The following is a 19,250-nucleotide window of genomic DNA, read 5'->3' on the forward strand; positions in this document are numbered from 1 at the left end:
GCACAGGGAGGTGATTTCAGCCGGTCAGAGGAAATGCCTTGGAGAGCCTGTGCGTCACAAAGTGCTACGTGCTGAAACACGCTGAAGAAATTCACGTTAATGCAAAAATAAGTCTGGCAACATTATTAAACAAGTGGCATGTTTACTGCTGCTGAAATTAAGAAATAAGAAAGGCTGTTTGTGGGCCCATTCCCAGGGATAAAAGCGCCTGTGACCCTCATGAACAGAGATCTGAGTTGCATGCTGTGCTAGTGAAAAGAACCCAAAATAGATGAGAAAATTATCACCTGACCCCATTTTATTTATTATCTAAAAGTTGATTTCAAGTATCTGGGAGTGAGAAATTAAGTGTGCTAACATTTGGAACTACTGAAATATTTTGCTTACCTAAATTTCACTTTGAATTCTGTCCATAGAATAAAAACCAATTTTTTGTAGCATCATCTGTCTTACAGGGCACCCCATGAGTGAGCTGTTAGCCAGTTTCAAGTGTGTTTTTACCTGAAGATTTTTGTAGTGAACAGTACTTCTGCAATGACTTGTCTTTGCTGTCTCTTCATTTGTGTAGAAGAGTCCACAGAGCTTGCAGTAAAACCCAGTTCTAGGCACCACAAATTCCACACCTATTGAGAAATTCTGAATTACATTAAAATGTCAGTTGAAACCCTTCTCCTCCAAAACAGACTTGTTTTCAAAGCAAAAAGTTGCTCATGAGTTAAATATCATAGATATGAAGACTGAATCCGGGATTTACCTCTCTGATTTCCCTAATTTCGCAATACTGAGCTGCAGTTTAAAATCCTGTGCATTGCAAATAGACCTTCCACTTCTCTCTTAGATATTACACATATTTAAAAATGTACCTTCTCACACCAAATATTGACTAGAAACTTCACTGTGTAACCTCAAGGGCTAGAAGAGCAGTAGTACTTATTAGCAGTAAATTCATGCTTAAGTTACACAGATTGCTTTTTAGGATGTACCTCTCCCGGGCGTTTTACTTATGATCAGTGTTTACACAGTAAAAGCAATACTCCTGCCTATACTGAAAGCATAATCAGTACTTTTATGACAATGCCTTTTAAATTACTATGTATTTTTCATATATATTACATATATAGACCAAGGGAACTTATTTAATCTCATCAGCAACATTAACAGCTATCTTTTGCCATTCACCTGGAATGATCTATAATCAACAGCTCTGTCGTATACCCTGTTCCTTCACATCTGTTCTGAAAAATAAATATAGCAAGTAGCCTTAAAGTGACATCTTGTTGTAAGCTCGAGGTATTGCAGTGGGCGGCACTGCAGGCTGAGGGCAGCCTGAGCTTCCCAACGTACCCAGGGGAATGCTGAGTTCAGTGAAGACGTCCTCTTGTTCCCAGCCTGGCGGAGAATTTCTTCTTTTAGACTCTACCTCCGAGTAGTCCAGAGATCTCATTTCCAGGTACCTAGAATTTTCTTAACAAAAGAATAAATGTCTTGAATGAAAACAGTTTATTAGTTTAAAAAGACTTTTGTACACTTCCTGGGAACACTTTCTGGGTGGATCCATAAATGTTTTGAAAAAATGTTTTTCCATTCAAATCAGAGGCCTACTCAGTGCAACTCCAACAGCTGTACTGCACAGTGCAGGCACCCCTATTTCTCGCAGCAGCTAATTTTTCTATTTCTGATTTCACTTTCATTATGTTTGTTGGGTTTTTTTTTATTTTAATCTCTAAATAGGTCTATAACATTTTACATGCCTCTGGCACAAGTATGGCCTGACTTCAGCTCCATAACCACATATGGTACTGTGTGACCACTGATGAAGCTGGGAGAACACAGGGGCTGCTAAGAAAGAGGAGCCAGCAGGATCTGCTGAGAGCAAATCTCCAAACTGCCTCAGGAGCTGTGTTGGCAGAGTAAACCTTCCTCTTGTAGGACCCCTCCACCACCATCTTCTCCCTGGAGCCACTCTTCTCCCATCCTCAGCTCTCCAAGGGATAGTTTCTGCTTTATGGCTCTTGGCCACTTAAAGATTTTGGTTCCTGGCCAGTAGGGATGGGATGGTTGGTCTCTGCTGACTGACATTAATGGACACAGGCAGGAGATTCAAGGTGTGAAAAACAGTGGATTGATTTGCTGAGGTAGATAAAGGCAGTCAAAAGAACAGATACTCTCCCTTCCCAACATCTGAATTGTTCTTATTTTGAAAAAAATGAAATTTCTTATCACAAAGCAACAGGATTACAGATAAACTGGTCTGATTCCTATTCTTCAGTTCTTACATCAAAGAACCAGTTCCCTTACCCTGACCAAATTTTTATTGCGTTGCAAATTTCACCTAGATAAGGAATATATTTTCTCATAAAACAAATATATTTTTGCCCAAACCAAACCCTTCCTGCCTTTCAAGTCTGTAGTTCAAAGATCTGCAATTTCTGGCTATGAGAATGAATTTTTCTTCATTGTTTTAAATACATCTGTTACATGATTTAAAAGAAAATAATATACAATCCTGACTGGTTGGCTTTCAAGTTAACTTTAAGCCCATCCCAGGTTTCCAGATTTGCAGCAGAGATTCTGAAAAACCCACAAGCTTCAGTTAGCTATTCTTAAGACACTCAGGGCCTTTGTGGCAACTTAAGTCCACACTTAAGTTGATTTCTGGGCTTCTGAGCTGGCAGCTGCATTTGCAGAGAGCCCAGAGCCTTGCATGAGAGATCCCAGATATCAAGTCCCTGTCAGAAACCTGGGAAGCACAAGCTCCCCTGGAGCTTCCAGGCTCCCTGCTGGCAAGTTGAAAGCTGAGATGCTGAAGTAACTATGCTCTTGGGATACCCAACTCTTTCCTCAGCTGGCTGCCGGTGATGTGGGCAGCCCAGGGGGCCAACCTTGCCACCCCCACAGTCCCAGGGAGTTTGCATGGCAGTGTCATCTCCAAATACACAAAGCCTGGCAAGTTGTCTTCAGGCCAAACGGGTGAGTATTGAAAACTGATTCTGACCTGGAGGAAGAATTCAGTACAAAATCAGACATTCACATTAATTGTTTCGACGTTTTCTGGTGGAAAACTGTACCCTCAGAAATCTTCCAGCAAACCCTTCTCTATCACATGGACTCTGACAACAACAAAAAAGAGCACTCCTGGCCAACACGGTCTATGTTGTTCTCCACTTCCCCTGACTACACACAGCCCACTCACGTTTCATTTGAAAGCATGACGAGGAACTGAGCTCACTTTCAGACACTCAAGATCCCTTTTTTCCTAACAGCTAAAATATTAATAGGCAGCTATGATTACATTTATTGGCATTATCCCACAGCATGTCCTATCATTTATATTAAAGGCAGCATGCATTAGATAACAGGAGATGACAAGGCAAGTCCCGACAAAAGGCACGTATTTGCGTGAAGAGGGACTGAGGAGCAACAACCTACGGATGATTTCCACGTTACTAACGCTTCGGTACAGTGTGTAAGAATACCCACCTTGTCCAGGAGCCAGCCAGACATTACAGATACTTTTTTGTTGACCTTCAGAGACTGTCACTCATTTCATTGACAATTCAAAATAAATTTAGCACAGCATTGACAGAGTTCAGCTAAACTCATGTGAACCTTGACATGACAATTATAGCAGCTTATGCCTTTCAGAAAGCTTGTGAGCTGCTGATCGTATTTCCTTTACACTATTCAGCTAAGAGGCTCTAATGGTATAGCTTGGCGAAAGGCACTGGGGTTCTTTTACTGAGCTGCTCCAAGGACAAGTCTTTATACTATTAGCAACATTTATTCTTGTTAGCAATAAATTTCAGTCTACTGTCAGAGAAAACATGCAAGGCTCTCTGTGGGCTGAAAAGAAAAAAAACAGTAGTTACCCTTGGCCTCTGGACACTCTTGGCTTCCGTGTCTTGTTTGTTCACTAGCGTTTTTAACAAGCATTTCCATAACTTCTTTGCTCTCAGCTCCTTGTGATCCCATCTGTTTGTAATCATCTATAAATGTATCAGGGAGCTGGAGAGTCTCTTCTTTCAGATGAACAGACGGTATATGGTGATCTTCGGGCTCTAAGCGAGTGTCAGAGCTCTTATCAATTTTTCCTTCCTTCTGCTGGGGATCAGACTCTTTAGCAGATTGGTCTTCTTGCAATTCCTCTGGCTTCTGCTCAGGGTCCAGATTTAGGCTTGATGCTTCAGTTACGGCATCATCATTATCATCAGCCTCGTCATCATCCTGACAGCCTCGAGAAGCTACACTGCCCTTTGCTGATCTGAAGTTTGTTTCTAAAGCTTTCTGGGGAAATTTGTCTTCACTCCTGGTTAGGTGGCTGTTATCGTTCTTCAGCTCTAACATGGTTGACATAGAGGGACACATTTCTGAGGCAGTTTTATTTTTTTGATCAACTGGTACTATTTCTTCAAGATCAGTTATATCAGGTTCCATAATTAAATCATCTTCTCCCACTTCATCTACTGTCACTAATTCCTCCATGTTAGCAGGATACCAGGTCTCACCTTCTATCTCACTTCCACTCTCCCAGTCTCGGTCCTGTCACAGAGATGTAAAAAAATTGAGAGATCAGTGATTATAGATCATCATGGTTAAAAAGTGGGCTTTGAACATCAGCAACCAGGAAGAACTTTGATCTGGCCATGTCTACCCCCTCTTGTATTTTAGTTTCAAAGAGCGACTTGCCTTGGTGTTGTGATTTTAAACGTTATGCACAAGGACAAGCAACCTCTTTTTAATTATCGCATAAACTTCACTTTGTGGACATTCTGTAACTGTCTTGGGAATTACAGTCTCTGCAGTCTCTTGCTTCTTACTTTTCTCTAAGCAGTAGAACAAGGCACATCCTGTTATACTTTATTATGCAACTGACTGTGCTATGTGAATCCTAAGGAAATGAACCTCTCCCCCTCCTCCACCTCCATCCTGGGGTGGCCAGAAGTAGGCAGCACAATGAGAATATACTGAACCCCAGTCCAGCCGCTGCGGCTTTCACTTTGCTGGACTAGGTCCTTTAAACTCCTACAGAGACTAAGAAACCATGGCTACCTTCTGTAGTAATTTCCTTCCACCAGCAAGAGCCCTCTGCTAGGCACTGTGTTGGCAGAGATAAGCCTAGACCTTGAGAAAAATCAGTTTTACAGTTATACTCCAAGGTTTATCATTTTAAATACCTCATACATGTAGTTCTAGACTTACAGGACTCAGACACTAATACTGGACTTCAGAAGCATTAGAATTATAAGGTATATGTTACTTCTAAGACATACTTGCAGCTTAGATTTCAAGTGCCAGACTCAGCGTGTGCACATAATCTATTAATAATCTGTATTCTCCTCCTGGCTGGCCATTCCCACACTTCCCCTCCTAGAATCCTAAACCAGCATGAAAACTCTGAGAGTTGACACTGTTCTTGCCAGGAGATCAGTTTTCTACAGCAACAGATATCAATAGCTTCCATATCTGACCATCAACCCATGACCCTACAGATATGAAGCTGGAGAAGTTCCAAGGACATTGGAATGCAATGCTGCAGTAGGGGTGCTGTAAAGACATTATTTAATTAAAACCAGAAACAATCAGAAGAGGCTGCTATCTACTGCCCATTTAAGGCCAATATTCTGAAAGTTTTCATCAGTAGTCCGCCTCCTTCTCCACTAACTGACCACATCTTCTATTATTGGGCACAGTTCACAAAGTTACACAGTTCACTTGGGCATACGTTATGTACAGCTGCCAGTGCCAAGGGCTACGCGTGTGAAGCAATCTACGTGGGCAAAGAGCAACTAAAAAAAGAGTTCTGGAGACTTCAGGAAAAGCTATCCCTTAAAGCAGAGGTCAAGACAAGGCAAGTTAATTTAGACATCCCCCTTCTACAACCCCTTTACCTGCCTTTCTGTGAAGTTTTAGTATTTCGGTTGGGAGAATATGCTACCAAACCTGGGTTTTCACTCATTTTGTCATGGAGCTGCAGCAACAACGTGTCACCAACCTTCTCTTTTCTTGTGTTTTCCAGAATCTCTCCAGATTCTTTCCCTTGTTTATGAGCTGAAGGTGAGCTCTTCTCTGGAACTTGCTCCTCTTTTCCGAGCTAAAATAAATACAACATATACACAGATAGCAACACACAGTGGTGCTCTAGTATGTTTCTATTCTGGGTTTGGGGAAGCAAAGTCACTCACAAGGTCACATTCTTTATCTCTAGAGTTTATGCAAGTCAACTAGGCTGTGGGAAAAGACCCAACTATTTGGTTGCACAAATAAAAATTAAGAAAAAGAAATTTAAACAATATTAGATGTAATTTATATCACAGAATTGTCTAGAAGGCAGGTGGGGGAGAATGTGGATTTGTTAAAATTTCCAGCCTCCACTCCTCTGTTCTCTACCCACATCTGTTACGTTGGCTCAGACATGGTGAGGATAGCAGCAGAGTGGAAACTCTGCAAAGACCTCAACTGTTCTGTTTATTGATGTAGGATCAGTCGAGAATGCAACTGCTTGCACAGTTTATACTTTGGAAAAACAAAACCACAGTACTACCTGGCACTTGGTAAAAGAGGGGTGAAGCAAGTGTGAGTTCAAGACATTCAAACCTATTCCTTCCTTTTAAAATAAATTATTAGCAGTAGTCCCTGGAGAGGTGTGGCTTTAACAAAGCCACTTTAAAATAACTTGAAAACCATGCAGAGGGATGTGCAACAGTGGTGATTTAGGATGCTGTCTGACATTTCACTCCGGCATCTCCTCCCAAGGACCCATCCATTGCAGTGAAATACCAGCCAAAGGAGAAAGATGATAAAAGGTGGTACAGACAGACATATCTGTGGCATGAGGTAGTGCTGCTGCCTGTTACAGAGAGTCGCTGAGTTACAAGATCTAAAGATTTCCACCAGCCTTGCCCCCACATGAGAACAATGAACACAAGGTCAGCTAAAAAAACCAAAGATGGCCCGAGCTCAAAGTCACAAGCTAGAGATGGACCCCTGGTCAGCTCTGCAGCCTCCTCTGCCAGCATCCCCGGGGGCGGATGGCAGCAGTGTATCACCAGGGGGGACTGGGGGAGGCAAAGTGGCCACAAGCCAGTAACGAGATCCCCACAGGATAGAGGAATGAGCATGGGCTGTACTGGGACTAAGTGAATGAGGCATCTTGGTTTCATCTGGCAAGAGAGAGACCTCTCTACCTCTCTGAGGCATCTGGATTTTCCCAGTGGAAAATCAAACCCAAAAACGCTGCTACTTTAGTGAGTGGGTACTAAGAATACTTCAGTATTTCTCCAGAGATTCCATAATTTTACAGGTGAGCTGATTCAGTGGTTCTGCCATGGGAAGAGATTCCTGCCAGCACATGGAAAGGGGTCCTGTGAATTATCCCTGCCACAGCTGAGGGTAGGGACATATTCTTAATAGAAAAAAGAAAATGCTCCTCATTAAAGTTCATTCTCCATTTTAGCAGCATAACAACCAGTTCCCTGTATTGTCCTGCAAATGTTGTGCATCCCTGTAAAGTACCATTTAATTCCCAGATAACTCAATCCACATCACAGGCAGTGGAAGGAGGTGATGGATGCAGAGAGAGCAGCTGTGGGGTATTCTGCGCAGACTCTCACAGAGAAAGCAATAGGGCAATCGTCCCTCCACACATAACCTGCATGCAAACAGCAGATCGTCACTTGGTTTTGTTTTCAGTTGCCTGTCCACTCCCCATCACTGGTTACCCAGAGGTTCCGTGCTTGACACAGAAAGACAACGTTCATGTATCGAACACCACAATGGTGTAATAGATCTGCATGATCTGGGCAAAGATCACAGAATCACAGAATCACAGAACGTTAGGGATTGGAAGGGACCTCAAAAGATCATCCAGTCCAATCCCCCTGCCGGAGCAGGAACACCCAGATGAGGTTGCACAGGAAGGCGTCCAGGCAGGTTTTGAATGTCTCCAGAGAAGGAGACTCCACAACCTCTCTGGGCAGCCTGTTCCAGTGCTCTGTCACCCTCACTGAGAAGAAGTTTCTTCTCAAATTGAAGTGGAACCTCCTGTGTTCCAGCTTGTGCCCATGTGGACAAGATGACCTCTCGAGATCTCTTCTACGACTATTTCTTGATTTTATCATGGCAAAATAATGCATATCACCAGCACCACACCCACAACAACTGACCTAAAGTATTTCAGAAAATATATTGCTTCAGCATTTACCTTATTCTTACATACAGTTTGAGATCTCTATTTACCTCATTCTCAGGAGGTTTAGTTTCTTTCACATCACTGCCTTCAGCAGCAGCAGCAGCTTCCTCTTGGTCTTTTTCAGCTTTCTTCACCTTATTCTTCTCACTTTGTTTTTGCCTGGAGCCCTCAGACGCTTTGCTGTGCTTCTGTTCAGCCACCTCCTCTCTGGTTGTGTCCTCGCTGTAAGAATGCCTGCGTTCCCTTAGCTTTGCCTCTTCTTTTCTCTTAGATCTCCCGGGTAAATCCTGCAGCTGCCTTTGAAACTTGTCAGACTTTGACTTGGAGGTTTTTCGGTAATAGTCATCTTCCCTGCTTTTGTAGCCAGATAAAGGGTGAAGAGAGCCAGGAGAACCACTCCTTAAATATTTTTCTCTGTGCCCTCTGCCTCCTTCAATCCGTTCATCCAAATCAAACTTGTCCAGCTGTCGGGAATAATGTTTCCTCTCATGTACCCATGTGTCAGTCCTGTCCCTCTTCTCATCCCCGTTCTCTCGCCATTCTCTGCTGTCTCTTTCTTCTTCCCGTCGAGAATACGGGGACTGATCCCATGACTCTCTCCCATTTCCCCAGTCAGTTCTGCTGGTCCCCATCGGGCTGTGGGGTGAACTGCAGGAAGTAAAGCTGGGAGTGTGGGACCGGGGTGAGAGGGAGCGGCTTATGGGGCTGCGAGAGCGGGGCCTCTCCGTGCCATACCTGCTGCAGAGGGAAAAGGCAGCTGTTACTGGCTGACCCACTGTGGTCTACCGAGTTCTTGTACACTGGAAACACATGGGGACTGCGCTGGTGCCTGCGAACCTGAGACCCCAGGCCTTTCACAGACATGGACCACACAGCTGCAAACACAGTGAACAGGAGAAAGGCAGTGTCATATCCACAGAGCTTAACTAAATCCCCATAGATCTGTCAAGAATATATTCATTCATTCTTAGAAGTGTCTCACAGGGGTTTAGCATTAAAAGCTTATAATACCTTAATACCCTTACAATGACCCTAATGTCTGCACCCTTAATACTCACTCATCTAAGGCATCTCTGAGACAGAAGTGACAAATGTCACCTGTTTAAAAGAGATGTTTTAGGTCTGTGACTCCTCTCCATTTTGGCTGGAAGGTCCATAAGTCAGGCAGATCAGAAATATACCCAAATACATTTTCATCTGAACAGGCTGCTTCTCGCTGGGTCTTGCAGCACCCCCAGCCTTTACGCTTTTCACTCAAGTGGGAGGAGAGGGGAACAGCTTTATGTCTTCTTCACATGCCAGGCATATTTTCTGAGTCATCATCATCAGTAGGAAAGAGTTCATTTATTTTCATAACATGTGCAGTTTCAATCTGATCTCATTATATAGGCCCTGTATCGACTGTTGTACCCATTTATACTTTTGCAGTGATTTGAAGTGAAATCCAAATCAAGAAATCAAATGAGGTAAGAGAGGGAAGCACACAGATAATGCTTTTTCTACCTGCAGGTTTACAGACCTATCCAGGTCCCCATTCCAAACTATGGAGAAACTTTACCTGTCCACTTCACGCAGCAGGTCCCTCTCCCTCTGTGAGTGGATGTCCTGGATGATAGCAGCCACGTTCTTACCTGGTTTCTAAATAAGACAAAGACACTCTTTAGCATGCTGCACTACTCTCCAAGCTAATAAAGGTGATCTGTCCTTCAAGAAACAGCATCCATGCATCATTCAATTATACTACTACTGAGAAATATTTGGTTTCTGTGTTGTGGTTACTGTCTTTTCTGCAGCTGGTATTTCAATAACATGATCAAAGCAGTAAAGTTAAATAAATGGAAAAATTTGCTCCATTACGTTGAAGCACTCTCTCCTCGTACTTGGCTGCTGTAGCAGGCTTTGAAAACTAGCTTGTCATTCTCTGTTACACATTCATTACAGAGTATTTTCTAGGAACTGGATGCAAGAGGAAACTAACCAGGAAATTTTTCTAATATCTGTATTAAATACGTATAGCAGCCTATCTCTGATCCTCTAGGAATGAACTGCCTTCTCAGCGTCTCAGTTTAGCTCATGCTGGAGTATAGCTCTAAAAGACTATGTTTAGACACAAGAGCTTCAGAAAAGCTAAATGCAAGAAAGACGCGTATTGGAAGTGTTAATTACTTGAGATTCAAGATCATTTACAAAAGATCCACTAATCCAGGCTGGAGTGCATGCAATTCGTCAAACACTTGGAGCATGCACAGCTGAGCAACATAATCACGCAGGAAGTCAGAGCAGTTTGTAGTGGTAAATAGCTCATGCATATTCCCCCTTCCATGTTGCATTTTGTTTGTTTTTAATAAAGAGAAAAGGCTTTTGCTTGTGCTGAGAAAAATAATTCCATGACCTGAAAAACTGCCATTGGAAAGGCTAAAATTCTTCCTGAAATCTGGGCTAACTACCACATTCTTCTGGGAAATTCTTGTTCTGTCTCTATGTTAAGATGCACTGTCTGCCACCTTACATCTGAACACCTCACCATACCACACTGAGAAAGTCTGCCCTGGTTTACAGACTTTTGGCAACTCCTTTAAGTCCCCTTAAACTATTACACATGTACAGGAAAGAAACAGAATTTTCCAAAGGTCAAACCAAATAATCTGACTTACTTATTTTTCCTCAAAGCTCATAAAAGGCCCCTTAACCTCTCAACTTGGAACATTACAGAGTTATTTTATAAAATAACTTTGTACTGTGTTAGATAATATAATATGAAGCTATTCAGCTCTTCATTGCCAGTTCCAGTCGAGGTCTCCATGCAAAAAATATGCTCTCAACATTACACATGGCAGTACTCCCACAACTTCCATAAATATGCTCACAAGAGCGCTGATTTTTGGTCATGACTCAGGTGTCCACATCAGGAGTGTCACACACTCTACAGAAAGTCCAAAGACTATTGCTCTATTCTGACTCTATGTAAAATATTTTTAAAATCTTGCTTTTTAATTTAGGTCATTCACATAAAGAAAGAAAGGAAAGAAATCAGTGTGATGTTTAGCCGTGCCTTCGCTGCTTGGTATGGTTAGACCAAGCAATGAGGGGAGCCCACTCAGAAGGAAGCTCAGAAGGGAATTTTGAAAAACGGGATTTCTTCCAAGAGTTAAAATCTAGTACCAGAGAAAGCAGCTAAGTATAAAAAAAAATCATAATTAATTTATCTTTCTTAATTTCTTTTTCCATAATATTAAAGCATTAATTAGAAATCAGTAATCAGCAAAGATTTTTAGATGTATTTTCCTGGATGTGCCATAGAAACTCAGGAATTTTCATCAGGAATCTTACCTTCAGCTGCAATTCCTTGTATCTTTTCGACATCCTAATAAGTAACTTGTCATCATTTATCATAGCAGGTTTTTCTTTGTAGTACTGCACCATGGCTTGTGCTGCTTCACTGTAAGCCATTTCCAGAAAGGCCTAGCACAAATGGGGAGAGCTTTAAAATCTACTACATGCGTAAAAATAAAAGTATAAGAGAGAAAAGGCGGCACAATAATTTTCATTTGGATTCTTCTCATGCAAAATGTCTTGCTAGTACAGAAATGAGTAGCTTTCTAGCCCTGGAGCTGAAATACTAACTCAGTCCATTGCTTAGCCTTCTTTTATCTGCAAAATAATGGTTTTGACCCAGCTATCAAGGCTGGTATGCAACTTTAGAAGCCAGTTTAGTTAAAAATTGAATGACTGGGAATCTAATCTTTCTCAATATATGAAAGCATCACCTTTCCTTCACTTCCTCACTGGTGCTTCTACACCATGGTCAGCTGCTGACAGGATGCAGAACTGTGACACTGCAGCACGCACTGCTCCCAAGATTGTCAGCTGTGCCTTGCAGAATTGCAAGGCATCCAGATATAAGCAGAACAACAGAGCATGAGCAGCCAGACCAAAGACAAAAAAGAGTAAAAAACCTGAACAATGTTAACTAGCACTTTTAAACATCTCTTTTTTTCAAACATGACCTCCAGTGGTCATGTTTATGCCACCATCTCATTCTGCTAACAGCAATTATTATTTTTTTTTACTTTAAGAGCAGGCTTCATGTATTTAAGTTTCTATTACAAAAAAAGAGATTTTTTCCAAAGACTTTGTCTTTATGTCAATAGATGTCAATACTGGTGACCCCAAATGCACAGTACCTGATTAGTGGATTTCATGAGGATATAGTTGGTGACTTTCCCAAAAGGGAGGCCCAGGTTAATGACATCATTCTCTGTGCAGCTTCCCTCGGGGAGGTTGCAGATGTGAACAACTCGACCCAGTGTAGATTTCCTCTGGGGAAACTGGGGGAAAAAAACCAACAACTTATCACAGAATCATACAATGTATTGGGTTAAAATGGTGTTTTTATCTTAGATATTCCAGCCACTAGATAAGACCTTATATTTCTGAAAAAAATGTATGAAATGTTCTGTTCTGCATACCTGTTACTAAGGACAGCTATCCTTCTTTAAAACCTTTTATTTTAATATCCTGGTTTAGAAAATCTTGGACATTACAAGTCTGGAGAGAATTTCTTGAAAAGATGCTCTGGTTTAAGCAAGTTTAATATTATCGCTGCAAAAACTAACTTGCAACCTCAAACCTTATGGGCTCCAGGACTTCAGCTCCCTGCCACGTCACAGCAGAGGGCTGGGCTGCCACAGGCACAAGCCACTGGACACTACCCAATATGCAATGAGAGTCTGGAGATGACTCAGTGTTTGGAGACAGAGGGTACCTCTGCCATGGGGAGGTCTCAGCCCCTCCTCAGAGCTCCCTGTGGGTCTGGTACCCATCTGGTTCACCAGCACGACCCCTGTGGCTCCTCTGCCAAGTCAGCCTTCCCCAGCCCACCTGCATCTGTCTGTCCCTCTGGAGGCTCTGTGCCTTCCCTGCACATGAAGGCACCACGCGCTGTTGCTGAGTAAAAAGCCCTTAGCACGTAATTTGCAAGCAAAGCACAAAAAATTAGTGTTTTCAAGTAGTCCATAAACACCCATTTATGTGGTGCTGGTGGAGCCTGGAGATTGAAACAGATGCTCAGTGCAGCCCCTGTTGAATTTATGATGTTAGAAATCAGTTTAGGTGACTACAGACGTGTTCAGGATAGCAGTGGCTGAATTTAAATCCTTCTTCTGCCCTGGGGGTAAAAGTGACCCCATTTAACTTGTGAGAGGAAGTACAGATGTACTTCAGGTTGGAAAACCTACTACTTTCCCCTCTCATTGCAACAACACACAGTAGGAGGGACGTTTTCCCTGGGGGCACGGTGACCACTGGACACGCAGAGAGGCTGAGGTTCCAAATTGGACTGGCACAGGCACATGGCGGCTGGTGCAGTAATTGCTTCCCAAGGGTGGAAGTCTATTTTGGAGTGCTGGGGCAGTTCCCAACAAGCTGCCCATCTCCCTGACATGGAAAGCAGACTCTACACTCCTTGTGCAAAGAGGCATCAGGGTACACTCATATTTTACCCTGGCTAATGACATGCAAAACATCACTCACACAGGATTAAGTCTTCCCAGAGTACTTCCCTGTTTATGACCTCTGCTGTTAGGATTTTACTGAAGAAGTAATTCTACCTTCAGTTAAAATTGTTCCATTCAAGGGAAGATGCAAATCACGTAATCTTGTGGGATCAAGTTCACCAGAGCTATCACAAATGTTTGGCTTGTCAGCAAGTTCACAAGTTACAGAGCTAATGTTATCTTATTTACACCTTCATCTCATTACCTTCCCTCCAGGCTTCACCACTTAACCATTTGTGTATTTTTGCTGCAGCAAGTGGTCTCCTATTTAGCTTGCATCTTAAGGAGCCAGGCGCATAAGGTAAGTCAAAGAAGTGCCAAAGTCCAGAAGTAAGATATTTTCACTAGCAGAAAAATAACAAAGACCTGATCTCAAAAAAGACAAAGCAACTCAACTCCCCTTGAATAGAAAAGGAAGTGATGGCTGCATGCATCTGGCAAGGCAGCATGTAGTGCACAACAGAAGAATAGAACTACAGCTAGCAGAGGAAAAAGAAACTTTTCTGGCAGCAAATGCAGTCCCAGTGTAGGAACAGTCCAGGTCACCTGGCACCTTCTGCTTGTTTTGTTAGGTCTGGTAAGAGTCTATGGGATGAGAAAGCCTTTGCTGTTCCCTGCGTAGGCTCCAGAGTCTGTGTTCAGACACGTTCAGCAGTACATTAAATCAAACGATGGTAAGACGTTACCACCTCCCCAGTATTGGCAATGGCTTAAATTAAAATGGTATGTCATAAATCTGCAGGTAATTCATGATTAAGAAGTGGTCACATATTCATACTAGAAGAAGACAGGCTGTACCAAGCAATAATCTTGACAGCTGATTGAAGTTAAATTGGATCCATTCATTCAACACAGCTATAAATCACAGCCAGAAAAGAAATATACACCTTCCATATACACAGTCAGGAAGTTAGAGGAGCTGTTGTGAATGTAATGTTCAATAAGACTCTAAGTTAATCTTTCTTGCAACTGATGTCTACAAGGGTTTACCAATGCAGTTGCACAACTAGGGAAATAATTTGATGTATAGCAGTGAAATGCAAGTCATACCATTTGCCATATTATTTCACCAATTCAATTTGGTTGGTTTTTAATCACAGCTTTTTTTTTTCTCAATGTTTCCGCTCCTTGCTTTTCAAATTCTTTATCCCTTTCTTGAGTCTCACATGAATCTTTTCTAAAGATAATAAGAAAATGATAGTCCCATCCCTCCAGTGCTAATGGCTCTCCATGCCCAAGTGAAGACTTGTGACACTATGTTTGCCTTTTGAAGAGGGATAGAGTTATTTGCAGATGGATAGCACAGAGTAAGCTCTTCCAGAAATTTGAACACTTTGTTTATGATTACATGCAGGGTCAAGTATAATCTCCCACTGCTCAGTTAAATGGCAGCAGCTTAGCTGAAAGTGAATACTCCCGTGCAAAGGTGTAATAAATTACAAGCCACCTGGATTGCGGGGTGAGTGACAGCCAGCAAACTCAATCCTAACACCTCTAATATAGCTCCCTGTCCACCCGATGAGCTGCTGAAGAAAACAGAGGATTTACAGCGCCCAGGAAAAATCAAAGTTATTGTTTCTTTTATCACCCATAGTGTTGCAGGTTATTCAGAAAGAGGAGTTCTGCAGGCAGCTTAAATGCTAAAGAGTGACAGGTTCTAAGGAGAAATGATACTGGCATTAGCAGTAATTTCATTTGTTGCGAGGTTGACAGACATGATGAAAAGGAACATTCCTCTGCACCCGCTGCTATTCCACCTCTGACCTTGGAGGCAGCCGTCATGAGCAGCTCTGCTATTTGCTCCCTTGCATACACAGTGCCTGTGACAGGCAGAAGCTAAAACCCCTTCAAATAACCTCTGTCACAGCAAAACCACCCAGTAGAAAATTAGCTGGATTAAACAAATCTGGGTGAAGTTTCTGTAAACAAAGCCTGATACGAACTGGAGTGACACAGGGACACAACTCAGCTTGGCTTTTCAGAGTGTCTAAGACCCTATCAGGATAGATACACAAAAGCTGACAAGGGGAGAACTTGAACCCTTGAGTTACTGCTGCGACTCAATGAATATGTTGATGCCTCCAGCTTTAATTGTAGCTTTCTGATATATGTTGAGCTTCATTTTAACCCTGTCAACTTTATATTCCCATTATTTATATAATTTGCTTTTATTTGCCTTTTTTTATGTTCTTCTTTTTTTTTCCTTTTAAAATCATTCTGGTTTGTCAGTGTAAGAACAACTTCTAATGTTATCTTTTTTTTTTCCTGGCATTTTTTGATTATTGGCCTATGAATTCAAGTGTGCATTAGAGCAATGTAAGTGGAGACCTGTGTTGAATGCTGGGGGGGCTAATACACCTAAACTGCACAGGCTGCACACCAAAGCAAACTTGCTGGAAGGCTACCAGTGGCAGCAGATGATATAAAGAGTACACTAAAGTAAAATAAGAAAAAGTTAGTCCAGTATAATGAATTGATCTGGGATCCCCGGTGAGTAACGGTTGGCAAAACTGCAGCCACTGTCTTTGCCACTGTTGCTACCTGGGAGAAGGACCCCAGCATGGGAGAGGCAGAAAGTAATTGCTACAAATAAATAACTGGAGAGATGGCAGGCTGCTTGCTAGGATCAATACTCAGAGTAAGTAAAAACTAATCCAAATTTTCATTCCAAGATGAAGCTGACCTTCCTGTGTCAAAAAGACTCAGAAAATGGCAGAAAAAAGTCAATGGGATACATGCAAAACCATTTACTCCCCATCCCCTCAATCTCTCTAACAAGCAAACAACTTTTAGCACTGGAAAAAGAACCCACAATCTAGTTCTGATTTGGGCAAAATCAAAAGCATAAAAGAGCTGCAGGGAAGTTGAAATAACAGACTGAATATTCAGATTACTGTCTGAAAGGAAGCCTTCACGCTTTTAATTTCAGAAATTAGAAGCGGCTTCTACAAGAATCTGAACACAGAGATCAATTTGTTTAGGTACTCACTCTTACCCCTGATGGAAGAGAAGAAAATGTAGGACCTGGCTGGCCAAAGGATCTTGCTGACGTAGTGATAAAAGATGAGCCGACATTTGGTGGATAATCTAAATAATGGATTACACACATTTAATGAAAATCTTGACTCATATTAATTGCGTTAGTGTGCTCAGTAAGCAATGCCCCATTTACATAATAATTCATTTCATGGTCTCTACACCAAATTACACACTATTTCACTGTACTGTGAAAACAAGTCATTGTCTGAAAGAAAAATAAATTCATACTTTGAAAGGCACGGTACTGGCTTTTAGCCTTTCTGTGCACAAGTTCTAAAAAGTTTGGAAACTTGTATCACATTTCATTTAAAATATCCACTTTCCCCCAGAGACTGACTTCCCTTTCAATTTAAAATAAGTGTTTTTAACTATTGCACATACAACCATTCACCTTCAATACTAGATGGATTGAAAACTGCTGCATTATTTGGTGATAAGTGCAATGCTCCATCTGCTGAGCTTAACACACACCGGATACCAGTGCTGGAAAAGAAAGAAAAGAACTTTAGGAGCATGCATAATGTGCCATAAATATTAAAGCATAATTAGTAGACAGTAAATTCCCAGTGTAAAGCCATTGAAAGAAGGGATGTTCTGTTAGAAATTCAGTTGGAAGAGTGTCTCTAAAATAATACTTACTTATCTGAAAAAGCCATACATTTTTGGATGTGAAGACTTCCCTTAATGTGCTGATCCCAGTCCTGCATTGAAACAAAGAGATGATGAGCATAGGAAAAATCCTGAGGCAAATTTACAAGAGATTGCTTCTCCATTCAGTTTACCTTATTCTGAAAACAATACTGAGATGCTGAAGATCAAACTGTGTGATGCTGAAGCCAAGCCCACCTTCATCCAATGCATTTATTGATTCATTATTTGTAGGTTAAACTATCAGTTACTTTACAAAAGGAAGGCTTCTCTGTATTAGTTTCAAATTATGGTATGTTTCTATTAATTCCATTATTTTCTCTAGCTGAAGAGCTCATCCTGCAAGGTGCCTAGCACCCTCAGCTCCTGCACTGTCCATGATGAAGGTGCTCAGCACACAGGGCAGCCAGGACAGCATTATTAATTTCAATAGATTTGCAAAATTTGTCAAAGTACATTCAGCTAGTTACACTTCTATGATACAAATGAGGCAGTGTATTAAACACCAACAAGGAGATCCACCTAAACTCATCATAATGGCATTTTCCCTGCCCTTTTGAAGTGTTTAATGCAAAAAATAAATGCTCAGGATGGCCTAGATAGGGGCTGCTTCAGGCCAGTCCTGTAGTTGCAGTAACCACAGCAAACTCTTTTGCAAACAGCTGCTCCAAGAGTGAAAGGAAAATATGAAAGAGTAAATGTATTAAAATATCTCAAAACCCCAGGGTGTGTAAGTATCAGGTACTATTTAATGTGCTGGCTATCTTCCTTCCTACAGACATGCTGTTGTAACATTTTTGTCAGGCTACCACCAGTGTGAAAACAGATGCCTTTGCAGTTAGGTGTTGGTCCTGTGATGCGGTGGAAAAGGAGTTGTTGAGTGGGGATCACTAGGAGGCCAGAACAATGCCAGCCAGCACTCATGTATGGCTGTGGGGCTCAGAGGCTAATCGAGACCTGACCTATATAACATGACCTAGCACTTAGACTGTATGGGCAACCAGGAAGCTTCTTCTCAAAGAGGAGGTTGAATGTAGAGCTCCCTTGGCAGTACGAGCAGAGAAGCAGGAACGTGGTCTGTACTACACATGCTAAGCAGCTTCTTGCTTCCAGGCTGAAATAGCTGGGAAGTCCAAGTCCTAAATTTTCCTTAGAGCTACTAGGAGGAGGAGGAAGAGATCTCAACAGAGGAATTATTAAAATAGTTTTATCAAAATGCACTGTTTTGTTTAAGCAAGCTGCTTCCACAGGCTGTTAGGGGAAAGCCTTGGGGATCAGAAACGCAAAGAGAAAGGGAGAGGCAGATGAAACCGCAGATGTACGGTTACAATACCAGCTTGCAAAGCAGAGGATCAGCTTCAAGCTCCTCCTTCCCTCGCTTTGGGCCCATGAGATGAGCTGCGACTCCAGCCCGGACCTCACGTTTCTCACGCCAGCACCATAATCTCACTGCCTTTCACAGCGAAACGTGAAACAAAACCAGATCTTGAAACCCTAGTAATTGCCATGAAACAGATGTACGACACCCTAAGCGAAACTATGGCGCTTTGTTTCTGCTTCTCTCAGGGCATCTCCGTGGCTATGAATGCTAGCAATAAGGGGTGGCAGGAGCCAGCAGCCATCTTAATCACCAGCCATACTAATCATCATATTAATCATGATTCAAGGGTCTGAAATGTGCCCTGGGGGCATCTTAAAACCACTCACCTTCAAGTCGAAGATCTTCTTGTCGCACAGGGCACAGATGTGGGGGAAGTGGAGGGGGGCCACGCCGTGGAGGTCGCCCAGCTGGTGCGGCGGCAGGGAGCGGGCGGGCAGGT

At 42.2% G+C, this 19,250-nt stretch overlaps 1 protein-coding gene across 1 annotated transcript in view; it reads right to left on the reverse strand.

Moving 5' to 3' along the window:
* RBM20 (RNA binding motif protein 20) overlaps positions 1-19,250 on the reverse strand; it is a 34,884-nt gene that overhangs the window by 3,548 nt on the left and 12,086 nt on the right. The window contains exons 5-16 of the mRNA XM_010183161.1: positions 19,138-19,244; positions 17,422-17,483; positions 17,174-17,265; positions 16,739-16,830; positions 12,373-12,516; positions 11,519-11,650; positions 9,747-9,826; positions 8,236-8,923; positions 5,993-6,091; positions 3,870-4,539; positions 1,345-1,464; positions 502-623 (exon numbers count right to left, since the gene is read on the reverse strand). Coding sequence (XP_010181463.1) covers positions 502-623; positions 1,345-1,464; positions 3,870-4,539; positions 5,993-6,091; positions 8,236-8,923; positions 9,747-9,826; positions 11,519-11,650; positions 12,373-12,516; positions 16,739-16,830; positions 17,174-17,265; positions 17,422-17,483; positions 19,138-19,244 — 2,408 coding nt within the window. The remainder of the gene's footprint in view (positions 1-501; positions 624-1,344; positions 1,465-3,869; positions 4,540-5,992; positions 6,092-8,235; positions 8,924-9,746; positions 9,827-11,518; positions 11,651-12,372; positions 12,517-16,738; positions 16,831-17,173; positions 17,266-17,421; positions 17,484-19,137; positions 19,245-19,250) is intronic.

Source organism: Mesitornis unicolor, unplaced genomic scaffold, assembly GCF_000695765.1.
Source record: "Mesitornis unicolor isolate BGI_N332 unplaced genomic scaffold, ASM69576v1 scaffold6234, whole genome shotgun sequence".
In the NCBI taxonomy this organism is placed as follows: Eukaryota; Metazoa; Chordata; class Aves; order Mesitornithiformes; family Mesitornithidae; genus Mesitornis; species Mesitornis unicolor.